Raw genomic sequence first — 17,988 nt, 5'->3', positions numbered from 1 at the left:
GATTGTCATGTGGATTGGGTTGTCATCCTTACGTTCTATGTGGATCATTTACTTTAATTTGGTTAAATAATTCATTTCTAACAAGCTGCTAGTCTAGTAATTGATATACAAGTGAAAGGAATGCTACGAATTTGCCTGTTGCACTCAAGAATAAAAAATTCCATGCACTGCAATAAACTAGACACAAATTATTTACTTTCTATTTATGCATTAACTATTGTACTTGTTACATTAACAATCAGAGACAACAACAACTTTATGTTGAAATACATAAAACATGGAAGGTTTTATATTTTCAGATTAACCAGCTGGAAGAATCCAATCAATAGCTATGGACCAATGTAATGCTATTAAGTAACCCTATCCTTCAATTCACATGACAATCCTCATAATTTGTTTCCATCCACGTATAAGCAACTCATTTGATGATGACTGAGAAATGAAATCAGACGACATTATGGAAGGAAATGGGTTTTTGGTTCAAGGGCGTAAGCTATGGGAAGAAGAAACAAAGAACAATTAGAGGAAGAAGATGGAAAATTTGATTTTTAAAATTCAAAATTTGATATTTAGGTTTTTTAATTTCATCCCTATGTAAATTTGTGTTTTTGGTTTTAAGCCTACATTCAATAATGTTTTACCACGTTAATAAATAAAATCGAAAAACATATAAGTTGTTATTATTAATTGACCTAACAATACATTATTAAATATATACATGTAAAGTTAGTGTGCACATAGCATATTAGTTAATGGAACTTCTATATATAGGGAAAAGAAATTTCACGAACACATCCAAAACGTGTTTTATCACATACTTTAGTATCTGATCTACAAAAAACTAGTGTGGAGGGCATTAATTTTTTATACTTTACTTTTTAATCAAAATTTCATAGTTTACTTAAACTCTGAAGTATGTAAATAGAGAAAGGTGGGCTGCAAAATTAACAATCCTTGTTACTTCTCCTTCTTCAATCCTCTTCTCATTCTTCTTTGGCTGTTAACAAAGGAGAAAAGAAGGAAATTGAGAGAGAATTTTGGAAAAGAACAAGAGTAAGTGCAGAGAAATAAAAAAAGAAGTGTTGTTGCTGGGTGAAAGAGGAATGGAGGGTGAGAGAGAAGTGTTGTTGAAATAAAAAAATTCATTTTTTTTCTGAAATTAGGAAGTATTTTAAAAAAAATCTTGAACTTCATTTTCAAAATAAAAATTTCAATTTTTTTTATTTTTGAAAAAAAAAATGATTTTATTTCGATTTTTTAAATTTTTGAAAAAAAATTGGATTTTTTTTTCTGATTTTTAAAATAATTTTAGATTTTAAAAAATTAATTAAAAACAATTAAAAAAATATTTTTCGTTTTTTGAAAAAAATATATTTTTTATTTTTTTAATTATAAATGACATGTAAATTCTTTTTTACACGTGGCATCCAAAAAAAATTGAAAAATAAACAAAAAAAGCCACATCATAGATTTTGCTGAGTCATAGGGCTCAGGGGAGAATCCTGAAGAATCTTTATTTTACAAAACCGAAATCTATAAAAAAAAATTACAGGGGGAAAACCAAAAGTGTCTTATATTACAAGGGTAAAGCTCTATTAACCCTTAATTAAAATAACGTAATTCGGTGTCAAAAGAGTAGTAACACACTGCCACATCATTCGTGAAACGGTCGTGATGCGCCTTTTCGCTATAAACAACATTTCTCTTTAGTTAAACTCTTTCAACTTTTGGTCCACTACCATTGCTAAATATGTTCTTTGTGTGTGTGTATATATATATATGGGGTTTGGTAGGATACACATACTAGTTTTTAATAAGGCGTGTTTTAACAAAGATATAACTAAAAAGTTATTAAATACACCTTAGAGTGAATGTTGTTAAAACACACCTTCTAAAAAATAAGTGGGTGTATGTTAGCAACTCCTATAGCATTTGCTAGAATACATCCACTTATTTTTTATAAGGTGTGTTTTAGCAAGTTATAACTAAAAGTAGTTAAATGTACCTTAAGGTATAGCTTGCTAAAACACTCCCACATAAAAACTAGTGGGTGTGTTCTAGCAAATCCCTATATATATATATATATATATATATATATATATATATGGGGTTTGCTACAATAGACCCACTCATTTTCATGAAGGTCTATTTTAGCAAACAACACCTTTTCACTAGGCCAAAAAGATCATGTTTTTGCTAAAATAGACTCCCACATTTTCATGACTTGCCACCTCCACCTATCTTCTATTGAAACCTGTAAAAGAATGTTAGACAAAGTCTCACTACACACCCGTAACATCTCTTCCTCTCAAGAAAATAATCGTCGTTGATCCACCTATCCGACAATCTAATTCAAACATCTTAACTACTATAACTAATTGATTCTCCACTAAATCAAACAACCTTTTGTACCTCGCACAACGCCTCCATCCAACCACACATCTGACCAAAAGAACGTCCTAGTTCCATCCTCCACCATCTTCAACAAGTTATAATCAAAACAAATACCCACTGCCAGGTAATCTGCACCGTGCATGCCACACAACTACCTCCACCAAACTAAACCTAACCCACTACCATCCCTCGCACGACCTCCCTACTAGCACCGTATACCACAAACTCTTTAGATCAACCTGCAACCTCAAATACAATTTTTCTAACAAATCCAAATTAAATTCCCTCAATCGACGCACCCCTAATCATATGTTTAACTTATTTAAACAGATACTCTCCCACCTAATCCATGGTATTTTCCTAATTTCCTCACTCCTCCCAAAAAAACATGTAAACAATGTTTCAGAAAAACAAATGATACCAAAGGGAGCCTTCAAGATGGAAAGGAAGTAGACTATGAGATATGATAAGACAGATTAAAGAGCAGAAGATGACACCCACCCAAAGATAAATGACGACTTTTGCAACCCCGATATCCTTTTGTTCACTTAATCGATCAACAAATACCAATATTGTATAATTTGCGAAGATACAAAAAAGACGAGTTTCCATTTTTACAATTCAAAATTGATATTGTCTGAGTCAACCACGAAGTCGCAACATTCACCCATACAAACATGATTTTATGTTTAAGGCCAAAAATAACTTCGAACAAAATCAGGACCACTTTCAGAACTCGAACATTTGCCCAACTTTTTTCTCGCAATAACAGTTCATCGTCATCAATTTGTAAATGGAAAAGATTAATTGATGCATTACCACCCAAGTGGTAACAATAAAATAAATGTGCCTCAAATGTAGCATTCATCATTACATTCAACCCTTCAGCCGCAATTAAAAAGAGAAAAGGAGAGAAAAGATAACCTTTGCCACAACGCTCTCTCGAATGAAAACTCATCCGTAGAAATCCCATTCATAAGCACCGAAGTCGTTGCAGTAGACACACACTCCAAGATCAATTTCAGCCACAACTAGAGATTTCATTTTCGTCATAATGGACCCTAAATACTTCTAGTTATTTATAAGTGCCTCTAATTATCAATTGTACCAATTATCGTTTTATGGGATAGAATGTTGTACAAGAGGCACAATGGTAATTAGACATAAGGTCGTATTGGTAAATTAGCACTAGGACTTGCCTATTTAGGAGTATGGTCAACACAATTTCACTTCCCTCTCCCTTCCAAAAAGAGGGTTTTCTCATGAGTTAAGAAATGAGAAACATGCAAATAAATCACTAGATGATATAAGTAAAGTTATGAAGATTAAGTAAAGTTAAAGATTACTAGATTTGTGTTTAGACATCTATGCAGTATGCTAATAAATGTTATAGAACAGAAGATAGTAAGATTTACTAATTGTTCATTCATGCAATTCGGTAGTGGAAGATTTACTAGTTGCGTATAGGTGCAACCAGGAAGAGTACAAATAATATTAATGTGGATAAGATAAGTTTCTAGGTAGGCTTTGCCCAGAAACATGAGATAGGCATGAATGAATGGATATAACTTCTAATTATATATGTACTAGGTATGATATTATCTATGTTAATCTTGAGATGGTTTTTTCCTCTAACCTAATGACATTAATTGCACACCCCATACCCTCCAAAAAAAAACTCCAATTTGCATAGAAGTAATTAGTGGTTTTTCTCCCCCTCCCCTTCTCTTCTAAAAATTGAATCAAACATGTCAAATTAAAAATATTTCCTCTCCTTCCTACCCTTCTCCTACAAAAACCTCCAGCAACTGAAAAGGCGGTCGATTATCCGTTTCAATTCGGTTTCTCGGTGTTTATTATTTCCGGTAAAAAAAAAAAGAAAACATTTCCTTCTTTTTGCCTAAAAAACAAGGGCTATTTAGCTAGTGAAATTATGGTTTTGTTACAAAATCTGAAATATGGTTACCTAATCTATTCTCACTCCATCAATTTTTATGGTCAAAAAATATGGTTTTGTTACAATACAAAATCTGAAATGTGACCAAAACTGTACAATTGAAAATGGAAGTATCAAAATTGCGGTTTTGGAAAAAAAAAAGGGGATCAAAACTCATTTAATCCAAATCTAAATTTTCTTTTCTTCATTTTCTTATTGTTATTGTTAACCATAAGAAGCACTTTCAGTTTCTAGCATCTCTTCGGAATGAACTGCATTGCCTCCTTCAGATATCACTTACATCTTCGGAATGTTTGGAAATTATATATATATTCTGCTTCAATTTAGTTTGGAAAAATAAATCGAAAATCTCACAATTTGCTATGTAGGATTGTGATGGTAGTTTATATCAAACGAGAGAAGAATAAAGTACACAAGAAATAGACAATATTCATGGATAAAAGATCCAACAACAAAAGATAGTCTAATAACCAAGAGGGGCAATGAAAGTAGCCTTAGTTTCTAAAACTTGTGCCTCTTCTTGAATGATACTCTTCAAAACAGTCTCAGAGGTTGTCAGTTGATGCTTAAGATCTTCCACATGTTGACTTAAAATGTCTATTTTCAAACGCAACACTTCAACTTCTTTGGAGACTTGTTGCTTGGAATCCAACAGTTTTTGCAATGCATCTTGAGAGACTTTTATATCCGAAAACAAAGCACGTCTTTCAACACTATCCAACCAATCCTTATCAAAACCAAAGCTGCGCAAATTGTGTAGTAGCTTAACGAATTCAGAGTGACTTGAACCTAACACATCTAGCACACTATGGGTTTGGAGGAATTGTAATAGATCAGCTAGACAAGTGTATGCATAACACTTGTATCTAGTACTCAGTGAAGTGTCCCTTAAGAGGCAAAGGAATGCTGTTGGTAGGAGATGGCTTAGATTTTGAATCTCTAAAATCATCATCCTCAGGAAATTGTTCCTCAATATTTGAGCTTAATTGAATGAAAGCATTGTGATTTAGAGAAGCTGAAATAGTGGAGAGAGAAGAGAGTTTAACTTCAAAATCAAAAGGGTTATGAGGTAACATAAGAAAATACATCCTAAGAGTCTTTACATTGGTCATTATTAGTCTTGGTAATTTTCTGAAAGCCTCTGACATCAACATCTTGTTCCTACACATATAGAAATAAACAAATGAATATAGTTCTACTGGAAATCTTAATATTGAAAATATATCTAAGTTTGGAAAAGCCCGGATTCATTTATAGGAGGATTAAAAATAGAAAACAAAGGAATCAATGTTAGAAAGCAAAAAAAACATGTTTGAAAGCTTGCTTACAGACTATAAACTCACCTGTGACGAACTGACCAATTCTAAATGAGCTGAGGGTGATGCTGCATCAGCATTAGTTAATGTATTTCCTTCTTCAACACACTGCATACAATTAGAAGTAAGCTTAATTTGGAAGTTTACTTCGATTCTTACATCAATAAAGTTTAAAAAGATATAAGAAAAATAGGGAAATCCCTTTGGTTTAGGAGCAACTATTTGTATAGGTGGCTCATTCCTTGTTCCTAAAATGGTGGAAAAAGTTGCTGCTGCTGTTTTTTCTGATGTTGCACAGTATTGAATACTTTGGTTCTCTGATTCCTAAATAGTTTGATATTCACCAGTGAAGAAGTCAAATTTTGTCCTAATGCTGCTTGAACTTCAATCCAAGATGCAAATTCTTTAGTGGTTTGCGCTTTTAGATTTTCATTACCATTATCCTGACCTTTATATTCTTCTTGAAATTGTTGAAATGCACTCTCCATATGCAAATACAAATCAAAATCTATTGCAAAATTATATATACATTAGCATCAATGTATGTAAATATTGAAATTGAGTTGTTATTAATAAAATAATTGAGAATAGTAATTCCTATTTGAGCACAACAATGTCAATAAAATACCTTTGGAAGCAAACTGAGATGCAATAGGAAACTGTTCCTGAATCATTAAGCTTTCTTTCTTAAAAGCATCCTCATTTAGAAAAGAAAGTCTATCCCAAAAGTCTTCACCTTGATCATTATTTGTCTGAGTTATTTCAAGATATTCTATAATATCAAAATCCTCAATTGTAAGGGGGTCTGTTGTGGAAGTTGGAAAAAAAGGTATGGCTATTTGGCCATCACCATATTCCTACACATATGAAACAAATTAAATAATATCAACTTCTCTAAATAGTTAACATTTGAAGGATCAACATTACTATATTTACCAAAATATATGTTAGTCATATGATATGATCCTGATGTCATTTAGAAATACTGAGCAACTATATATCTAGATCCATATTTCATGAGATGGTGATGTTATTGTTTTCTTACAAGTTGATGTAGTTCCTTCATCAAAACCAAGCTCGTTACCCTGCTAAATATTAAAAGGATGTTTAAGATATCCATGCTTGAATAAATGGAATGGGATTGACCTGTGAAGAAGTCAACATGTGTCCTGATGCTACTTGAACTTCAATTTCAGATGCAATATCTTCAGTGGTTTTTGAACTTGAATTTTCACTACAGGTATCGGAGTCTCCGGTCTCTTCTAGTAATTCATCAATTACAGAATGGATATCCTTGCGCACATAATAATCTATAGCACAATATTATAGAGATTAACATCATTATATAGTAACTCATAAGCATAGTAATAAAACTAAATATTCACTTTCAACTGTAAATCATCATTTTCAAATATAAAGACGTACAACCCTGTTTATCAATATGCATAGAGTTTTTTTTCAGCACTTTTAGACTTAATATAAACTTAAAAGCTTCTATTAGATAGGTCACTCGACGAGTTCACACATTTTAGTTTAGACATGCATATCTCTAGTTCCCTCAAAAAAAAAATGCATAGCTCTAGCTTAAAAGCTTTAATTGTTTATATCCTTTGGTTAAAGGATATATTAATATTAGTATTAGTATTATTGCTATTATTAGTATTTGTTGTTAGGTAGTGTTAATTTAAATATTTGTATTTATTGGAATAATAGGTAAGGAGCATGTAGATTGGGTTGGTAGTCGGTTAAAGAGTGAGAGAAAATATTGTTTAAGACGAAAATAGAGTTTTTAGAGAGAATAAGAAAGTAGAGTGTGTATATAGGTGGATTAGTAAAATTGGGTTGAAAAGAGGTGTAGTTAGTGAGTTGAGTAGTGCTTTATTGATTTAAGCAGAGGGAGGTGCGAATAGCAAGATTGTGTAGTTGCAGAAAGATTAGTAACAAATCTAGAGAACATATAGTAATCTGAAAAGAGTTGTAACAAACTCAATTAGAGCTTATAAATATAGAAGAAAATTAGAGAAAAAAGATTACCAACAAAGCGGCAAAAGAAAAACTAGGGTTGTGGAGAGACGAGGCAAGGAGGAACGGCGATAAGAATCTAGAGAGAGATTTTATGATTTTTTTTAAATGAATTCATGTTAAATTTGTACTCTAGTTTATTGTTTTGGTATATTATTTTCTTTTCTTTCTTTTAATTTGTTTGAAATTCAATTGAAATTCTATTTTGTGGCATGATATATACATCTACGATGATCATTATTAATTATTGATGCTAAATTGCTAATTGATAATTGTTTATCGATGCTAATTGAAATTATTTATCAATGCTAATTGGAATTATATTTTTGATTTAATTAATAATTGTTTATCGATGCTTATTTGTTTTCTCTAATTCAACGATGCCTTTACATTAGTGGATCATGTTCTGTGTACACCTTATTTTGGGTAGGAACTAATTTTCTACTTGTTAGCCTTTATTAATTATTGGTTCAGTGCCATTATTTCTAATTCATTAGCTCTTGTTTTACTAGACCTTGAACCCGTGCTCCCGCATGGGTCATAATTGTTGAAAACATAACATTCAATTAATATAGAAAATAATGTTCATATGGTGCAATCATATCTCATCTCATCATACAATAGCATATTGCGTCTCATCATCTTTCATGGATTTTCCATGACATTGCAACAACTGATCAATTTCCGCAAGTGCTTAGCTCCGCAACTGTGTATCATCCAACACCAAATCTGCAATATATAAACAAACAGTTACTTCTAAGATATATTAATAAGCATAAATTCAGGTCTGAACACATGATATAATTGCAATTAGTGTAAATCTAATATTATTGTTTTGGTTAAGGAAGTAATAAGTAAAATAGAAAATTGTAGTATATATTAAGCTATGAAACCATACTGTATAAAACGATACATATTTACGATATACACATATAGTTATGGTCCTGGTAACTTTGTGTAATTGCAGCGACCGTAACATAAATTTATATTGATTCATTTTATTGAGTTTAGAGCATATACAACTAAATAGCGGTGTTACTACAATTGATCATATACAACTAAAGTGATCATTGGTTTCACCAGGGGGAAACTAAACAAACCTAATACAAAATTCTACAGAAGGAATGAAAAAAAAAAAAACTAATGCACACTTTTTTGAAAGAAAATGATTGCAGAAAAAGATCATACCATCAACATCGTAAGTAAAAATGCAACAATTGAGAACCAGAAAAAATTCTTAAAATCAAGATTAAGAAAAGAAGATACATATGCAGTAAAAAAAGAAATCACTATCCTTCTAGATGATTTGTCAAGTGTTTCAAGAACAAATAAATTTACATAAGATAAAAACAAATCACTGAGACAACACAGTTGAAAATGACATAAACCTAAAGGATAGAAAATCATAGAGACAACAAATTCGTAGAAGACATATTACCTTCATAGTTTGAAAGTTCATTGACAATTTTTTGTGTGAAAACACCTTATGTATTGGTGGTGGAGCCAGAAAAATATGTTAGGGTGGGCCACTAAAATTTACCATTGAAAAACTGTTTAAAGTTTCGCAAATTAAATCTATAATTGAATTATTTAAATTTTTCGGGTGGACCACTACACCAATTTGCGAGAATTTGGATCAACCGAAACCTAAAACCGACATAAAATTGTATAAAATCACGCAAAATAGACATATAATTGAATTATTTAAATTTTCGGGTGGGCCACTACACCACTTTGCAGGAATTTGGATCAACCAAAACATAAAATCGACACAAAATTGCATAAAATCTCGAAAAGTAGACCTATAGTCGTTGATTTTTTAATTTTTCCGGGTGGGCCACGCCCATGAAGGGCTCCGCCACCACTAGCCCCATATCAAAATTCTCATAAACTATAACTTCATTAGCTTTCATCACTAAGATCAAATCAAGAAGTGATAATTGATATCAAATTTCAGAAAAATGCAATGAATTTATGACCAATCTAGCGGCATCAGTTATATAAAGTAACAAAGAATTAGTAACAGAGACTAATGCATAAAATAAAATACCAATGACAGATACACACAATATACAATTACGATGATAGTTAGACAAATAAACAATAAACAGTTTACAATTATAATAGCCTATCAATTGTTGAAGGTTGAAGTAACAATAACAAAAAATTCAATTAAACCCCGAAGTTTACAACAAATATAAGTGGAAAGTGGAAAGTGGAAAAAATGAAAATTGAAATAAATAGGATAGCTAAAGGGAAAGACGGCTTACATGACCGGGGATTAAAGGAACGTGGCTAACCCAATCGATCAAGCAACACATCAACATACAAAAGTATGTTGGCATAATGATTGGGGTTTCAATGTTTCATACCAGTGTTCTTGAATAACGAAGATGAATTGAATAAGAGAGAAAACAAAGGATAAATAAAAAATAAAACAAAATCAATACTGTTGTGAATCCATTTAAAACTCACACCAATGAAAACAAAGATGTGTGGAGCAAGAGATAGTGGTAATCTATGAGCAAAAATGGTTTCCAAGCAACAACAACAAAAAACAGCCCTAAACTAGTGAGGAGCAAAACCACACAAAGAGATAATAAAGCAAAACAAGATAAGCTAGAAAGAAAGAACAAAACACCAAGAAGATTGTTGACCTAGTTCAGCCAATATGGCCTTGTTATACCCTGATTTTGGACCTAAAAATACTCATTCAAATTTATTTTCTACTACTGATAATTGTCAATTTACTGTTGTTTTACTCTGAACCTTTACTTTGTTTCATCTGCACCTTTTACTGTCTCTGTCTCAAAGTATTTTCAATTGTGATTTTGTCTGTGATTTTCTTGCATAAAACCATCCAAAGTGTCTTTTCTTGTGTTACAAGTCATTAAAAAAAAAGTCTCTCTGAGTCATTGCTTTGTTTTCTTGCATTTTAATTCAAATATTTGCAAAAATCGTACAAGAAGGGTATTTTGGTCATTTCCTGCAGTGGAACCCATTTTAGTCCATGTGTTTGTCTCTGAGTCTTTTCAACTTGTTTTACAAATCATTGTTGAGTCTTTGTTAAAAAATCATTTCAAAAATTGCCTCTCAGTCAGGTTAGTCCCTAGGGGCATTTTGCTCTTTTCCCATCAAAATTTCGACAGAGAGGTATTTTAAAATACCTCATTTTTGTAATTGGTTCATTTTAGTCTTTTTGTTGATTTTATTTTAGGTTTCACTTTACGTTTTGTCCAATTTACCAATTTCTAGTCCAATTTTATTTTTATTGCATTTTGGTCCCAATTTCTTTAAAAATTGCATTTTTAGGTTTTTTTTAATTGCAGATTAGTCCTTCAAGTTTCTTATTTTGCAGAAAGGTCCCAAGTCACAAATTGTACAAGGCCGAGCCATTTCAAGTCCAAGTACAGGTGTCACCATTTCACTGGTCCAAAGGCACACTTGGCAGCTTATAAATAGTGCACAGTGTCAGAAAAAGCCATTCAATTCACACCACATCACAAACAGAACTCCAATTTCTCTCTCCATTCAATTAGATCAAAATTCAGAAACCATCAAGAACAAGCAAGAACCCTAATTCTCCAGAACCAAATTCATGAACAAATTCATCAAATTTTCATCGATTCTCAATGATTCATGGTGAATCTTCATCATTGAATCGTTTTTCTCTGCAATTCAAGTGTGAATTCATCACCAAGTGGTGACAAACTCAAGCACGATCATAGAGTTTTTGAAGAAGAAGAAGAAAGAAAGAAGATGAAGAATATGAACCGGTGAAGAAGAAGAAGGAATCAAATCAACAAGAAACACCGATTTATTTTCGGTTTCAAGTCAAAAAAAAATCTTGTTCGAAATCTCCGATTAAATCACAAGTAAACATATAACTCCACCGTTCTTTCTTAAAAAGCATCAATAAGGACGAATCCATGTAGATCCTCAAGGTTTCAAACAGTTTCTTTCAAAGAATTTGAAAACCTAAAAAAATAATTTTCAAAACCGTAACAAAGAATGTAGATCTACAAAGATTCAAGCCTTGCATGTGATTTCTGGCGTTAGATTCATGTTTAGGGTGAAGAAACGAGTTGATTGATGTAGGATTCATGATTTTTTGGTGAGGTTAGGGCTCGCCGGAATCTGGAATTCACGGCGGAGTCGATGAAGATTCTGATGAATCTTCATCTTCTCCGGCCGTCTCCTTCCAGAAACCGGCGAAGAGAAGAGAGAAGACGAGAGGCTAGTGAGAGAGCGAGGGAGTTAGAGAGAGAAAGGAGTATTAATGAAATAAACCGGTGTCTTTACATATATATAGGCCAGTGAACCGGACCGGTCCAAAACCGGTCCATTTCCCTTCAATCCTGGCCGTTTGATCTAGGGTTTGATTCCCTGGATCCATCCTGTGGTTCCTGTGCACCCAGGCTTTTAGGCGTTGGGCTTGGGCCTCTGTCTTTGGTTTTCTTTGTTTTCTTGCTATTTTCTTGCTATTCACACCTTGTTTGCTTGCTGTTTGAACCTCTGCTTGTTCAATTTTTCTCATAAAATTCCTAAAAGATCCCTATGTGTTCTTTAATGCATTTTTGATATCTTTGTGTTGTTTTTACATGTCAAAAATTGATAAAAATATATGTGTATTTTCTTGATTGTTTTTCTTCTTTTCTAGTGGAATTTTGTGCAATTTCTTGCCACTTCTTGTTCATAATATCTTGATCCATGGTATGAGTGATTAATATGCAATCTTGTGATGAATATGCTACTGATCATATGCCTGTGTTACTATTTTTAATATGTTTTGTTAGTTTCTTGTGTTTCAAGTAATGTGTTTCCTTTTATATTTTGGTTATTGTCGTCATTTTTTCGTTTTATCTCATATTCAATTGCTTACTTTTTTCTTACCATTTTAGCCTTAAACTACTAACCATTTTATTTTATTTTTCATCCATTTCTTGAGCATTTTACCATTTCATCCCCATCTCTCATAGTTTAGTCACTTTACCTTTTCAATTTCTATGTCAAATGGACATGTAATTTAAGGTAGTTTAATTTCCTTTTAATTCCTTACAAGACCATAGCATGTAAACTAGGGCAATGTAAAGGACAATGGACTCTCTATAGTGATGTACACCTACACAAGCCCAGATGGGATAAAACCGCAAGTGCACGGTCTTACCGAAGTAGTAAAAATAGAGTATCGTTCCGACAGGGAGTTATGAATTCAATTAACTTTAGATAATGATTAGACTAAAGTTTTATAAGGTAGAAAGTTTTGGGTTTTTAATTGAAAGTAAATAATAAAAGAAAAGATAAAAGCCTTGGGATCGTTGGTTTCATCTAAATAACAAGTCCTTCTCAAACCAAAACAATAAGCTTATAATGTTATGTTAGAACTAATTTCTCAAGACAGTTTCTCTTATGTTCCTCTAGCAACCAAGCCTATTTCGCTGACTTGATTGCTATTAGATTTTGGTTCCTCCAACAACCAAGCCTATTTCGCTGACTTGATTGTTATTAGTTCCCTTGAAGATCGAAACTATATGTCTCAAAGATTGCAAAGCCTATTTCGCTAACTTTACAATCCTTGTCTAAATTCACTTGTTCGAATATCAAAGCTCCACTTTCGTTTTATGAATTGATATTTGGAATAATGGATAAACAATTATCAAACCCTCCACTTTCGTTTCCACAATTTGATAATGGTTGATCCATGTTAAAGCGGTGAATTTAGATAAGAAATTAGGGTTACATAAGATTAAGTCTTAGAGCTTGGCTTGATTAGGATTATGTCATTTAGACTTATCCAACAATCCCAAGACAAGAGAAGTCTACTCACTAATGTTCATCGTAGACAAGGGGAAGAAGAGAGAAAGCATAAAATTAAATAACAATAAAGTAAAATGAACTTTTATTAGAAAGACAATTGTCACATATTGCATTCCAAGAAAAGATGAATATTTGTGATGGCTAGCTACTCTATTTATAGTTTACATTCGACTTAAAATCTAAGCAATCACTAGAATGTTCCACAAGTAAACTAAAATAGAGTAGCTTAAAATCTAAGCAAAAGCAGCAAAAGTAGTTCTGGAGTGTGGCACGGCCGTGCCAAGCCTAGCACGGGCCGTGCCAAGCTTCTGACTTTGGGGGAGATATATTTTGTCTCCAAATCTTTGTATTTTCGTACCGAATCAACTCCAAATCCCTTTCTTTTGCTCCAAGATTCAATCCATCAAATATTCGTTCCTAAAATATAACAATATGCAATTGTAGTAAAATAGTTCAAGAAAGGAAATAATATTAATATAAAATAAACTTAAATCTAAATAAAACTAAACTAAATAACATATTAAAATAGATAATAAATGACTCATCAAACGCCCCCACACTTGAATCTTTGCTTGTCCTCAAGCAAAAGGCATAAACATGGTAGCACAAACAATTTTATCAAATGACAATTCGATTAAAGCACATGTCTCCTCAAGGGCTTAAATCCCAAATGTACACTAATCACAAACTCAAGCATTTCTTGTAATTTTTATCAAACGATCAAGTTTTAAGTGAGTGTGTGTGTGAAGTCCAACCCTTTTCTTACTCCTGTATAAGATAGGCATTATGAGGAAACATGGTCTAATCCTAGCACTAAACCAACCAAGAAAGATTCCTTTTATAATTCATATAAGAAAGATGGGAGTATTTGAGAATTTTTGTTCTTTGCCATTTGCACATTTAAGTTCTTTATTTAAGGAACAACATCTTCACATAGGAAGTCGGAGGGCCTACCCCCTTCCCCAATCTAGATTCAATGGTGCCCCTTAAAACATCATCTTCATGTAGGAAGTCGGAGGGCCTACCCCCTTCCCCAATCTAGATTCAATGATGCTTTTTTTTTTTAAGTTTTTCTCAAGATAACGATCATCTTCACGTAGGAAGTCGGAGGGCCTACCTCCTTCCCCAATCTAGATTCAATGATGAGATCATGGAATTAATTTGGCTTTTTGGCTTTTTATGAACTCCCTTATAGTAACTTATACTACTGGCACTTTGAGAATCTTTAAAGGTTAATGCACCACTAAGATTAAAACGCGTTTCCTTAAAATACCTATTCAAGCAACTTTGTGTTTTTCTCATTGGAGAATTTTATTCACTTTAAAACAAGATGTGGGTATATCAAGAAGACTTAAAACACAAGAGTTTGCTTTCATGTTCAATAATCAACCAAATAAGAGGAGACAATGAAAATTTTGTGTCATGATATTTTCAATAAAAATTAGCTACTTAACCATGCCTTTTACAATAAAACTATACAAAAGAATAAAGTTCAAGGGAGTTTGGAAACATTACGACTAAAGACACTTTATTAGGCTCCCCCCACACTTAGGAGAAGCATTGTCCTCAATGATTTAAAAGAAGAAGAAGAGAAAGAAGAAGATGGTGAAGAAAGAAGAGAAGTAGAGAAGAGTAGAGGAAGAGGAGAGCTCACAATTTTATTGAAGTCCATAAGGTAGACCTTGGAGGTGAAGGTGTTGCATCATGTATCGGAACATTTGATTGTTTTATTCCTTTATTTGAGTGCCCCTTAGGACATCGTTTCTTAGCCCGATCATTTCAACACCTTGTCTTTGTTGCTCGGTGCATGTTCTTTGAACTTCAGTTTGCATCCATGCCCACCGTTCATCATTATAGTTTCCACCGGCTACTTGTTAATGGTGCAAGTTTGCACCTACCTCCTCTTCATCACCACCATCATCACCATCATTGTGTACCTGTGGGTTAGTGCCAACATAAAAGTTTTCTACCACCTTCGGATTAGTAATATCTGAAATAGGTAGAATAATCAAGAGATTAGCATTATTGACTCGCCACTCATATTGGGAATTGTGAGAAGGGCCATGGATTCTAAAAAAAAAAATATGGTAGTGAGGGTTTCTAAATATAGATAGTAGTTTCCCTCAATCCTATTTATCCCTTTGTTCACATTTACCTCAAAATTTTCTAACAAATGAAAGTGATGATTCCACCTACCACTATATCATCTTTATATCCGGTTTCTTTCTAACAATTGAAACAAGATAATAAATCAAATAATAGCAAATGTTAACATGGTGGTTATAAAGTATAGCCTATAAACAACTCAATAGTCCTCATCATTTCTACCTTTTTTCTACCTCATATGGTGCAAGCAATAACCGTGTGAAGGTACCTAAGCACAGGGTTGTGAATTTATTCAACAGCCTAATCACATGTTCATCTATTTCTAGTCTATCCAAAGCATTAACATCAGGGTACCTGCAAGGAGAGATAGTTCTAGAGATTAGAGAATTATACCTGTTGATTGCTTCTTGCTTGCACCTCTTCCGGAGGCTTCAATATCCTCACCTTTCGTTTTTGATGCCATTGACCTTAGCTTGGTTTGGGTGTGGGTGGAGGTTAGGTTTGGACAAGGTTTATGTGGGAAGGGGTGGTTTAGTGATGGGGTTTGGTTTTAGTGAGGTTTATGAGTTGAATGGTGGAGATTGGTGAAGAATTTTTTTGGAATGGTGAATGGGGATAGATATGGAGGTTTGAAGATTGATGTTATTTGATATGGATACGGGAAGAAAAAAAATAAAAAATAAATTTTTTTATTTTTTTATTTTTTGCTGATGGGTTGGCACGGGCCGTGCTAACTTTCTGGAAAAAGAGGGAAGATATTTATTTTATTTTTTTTTGGGTGGGTTTCTGGTCAATGGCTTCATATCTTTTTCACTTTTTCGCATCATATTTGGACAAATACCTACAAAACAAAATTAAACAACACAAAACAAACAAAGTAAAAGCAATAAAACGCGTGGGTTGCCTCCCACGAAGCGCTCTTTTAGAGTCATTAGCTTGACGATTAGAAGGTTTCTCTACCCAATCTTTCCCAAAGGGATAGTGGCATCAACCTGAGATTCTCTCCCAAATTACACATAGCTTTTTCAATGGTTTCACTCTCAATCACACAAGGGGTGGAAAAACTCTCAATCACTATGAGGTTAGGCTTAACAAGCCTTTGTGGGACATGGATTTTGAGTTTATAAGGTGGTGAAACGATTGGCTTATCACTCTCTCCTATGACTTTCTCACCTTGTTGCTTTTCACTCTCTATCTCACCCTCAATTGTCTTAGTTTTCATAATGGTGTCCTCTAACTGCTTACCGTCCCTAAGTTGAATAGCATTTATAAGGCCTTTGGGGATGGCTTCAGTTTGCCCTGGAAAGACTTCGAGGGTTTGAAAGGAAGTAGCTACTTTTTGGGCTACTTGAGAGATTTGAGTTTCTAGCATTCTAGTGTGAGTAGCAATGGAGTCCACTTTAGATGTAAGCTTGACAAAAGAGTCATTCAAAGATCCAGTTTGATTTTTAAGTTCTTGAAATTGCTTGGATTGCTCCATAACATGTTTTTCTAGTAAAATTTTCAAGCTGGATTTCTGAGGGACTCGTTCGTTATTTGCATACACGGGTGGTGTTGTTTGTTGTCCAAAGGTATAAAATTTTTGCTCGGGACTTTTAGCAACACTACCTAGTTGGCATTCAACACTAGTATGGTCAAGTATTCCACAAAATTCAGAAGGTGGTGAAACAAGAGCAGGTGTGACGACACTTACAGTTAATTTATCAAAGGGTAGATAGATGATCAAGGGTAGAAACTTGGCACATACCTGCCTCTTTTTTAGAGGGTGGAGGAGTACCTTCAGTGATAACTCTCTCACTTGTCCACTGATAGTGGTTGTATGCCATGTTCTCGATCAAATCATAGGCTCCTGTGTAAGTTTTATTCATCAAAGCTCCACCTGCAGTTGCATCAACATAAATTTTTGTGGTACACAAGAGACCATTATAAAAAGTGTGTATAATAAGCCAATTCTCAAAACCATGATGGGGGCAAAGCCTAAGCATTTCTTTGAAACGCTCCCACGCATCGTAAAGAGATTCACCATCTTTTTGAGTGAATTGTGTGATTTGACTCCTCAATTGAGCAGTTTTACTATGGGGAAAGAATTGGGAAAGAAATGCCTTCCTCATTTGGTTCCATGAAGTGATAGAACCAATTTGAAATGAATGAAACCAAGCACTAGCTCTATCCCTCAAAGAGAAAGGAAAGAGGTGCAGCCTTACGGCCTCTTGGTTTACCTTCAAAGTTCCATTGAGTCTTAGAAAAGTTAAAATATGAAAATTCGGATCCTCAGTGGGTGATCCGAAAAATTGATTTTGCTGCACCAGGTAAATAAGTGCAGGCTTTATTTCAAATTTAATATCCTCAACCGTTGGGTACACAATAGCATCGTAC

General features: G+C 33.4%; 1 protein-coding gene and 1 non-coding gene across 2 annotated transcripts; one reads left to right on the top strand and one right to left on the bottom strand.

The window, feature by feature from the left end:
• Nucleotides 1-5,784: 5,784 nt before the first annotated feature.
• Nucleotides 5,785-16,075, bottom strand: LOC120579595 (uncharacterized). The gene is made up of 4 exons (XM_039832048.1): nucleotides 16,006-16,075; nucleotides 6,814-6,977; nucleotides 6,296-6,524; nucleotides 5,785-6,175 (listed from the first exon to the last, which is right to left on the bottom strand). The coding sequence occupies exons 1-4, from the start codon at nucleotides 16,073-16,075 to the stop codon at nucleotides 5,916-5,918; spliced, it is 723 nt and encodes a 240-aa protein (XP_039687982.1). The 3' UTR covers nucleotides 5,785-5,915.
• Nucleotides 16,076-17,568: 1,493 nt separating this feature from the next.
• On the top strand, nucleotides 17,569-17,675 carry LOC120579794 (small nucleolar RNA R71). The gene has a single exon (XR_005645539.1). It is a non-coding gene; the product is annotated as a small nucleolar RNA R71 (small nucleolar RNA).
• Nucleotides 17,676-17,988: the final 313 nt, after the last annotated feature.

This window comes from Medicago truncatula, chromosome 3 (genome assembly GCF_003473485.1).
Source record: "Medicago truncatula cultivar Jemalong A17 chromosome 3, MtrunA17r5.0-ANR, whole genome shotgun sequence".
Classification (NCBI taxonomy): domain Eukaryota; kingdom Viridiplantae; phylum Streptophyta; class Magnoliopsida; order Fabales; family Fabaceae; genus Medicago; species Medicago truncatula.
This window is presented reverse-complemented; position numbering and strand designations above follow the sequence as displayed.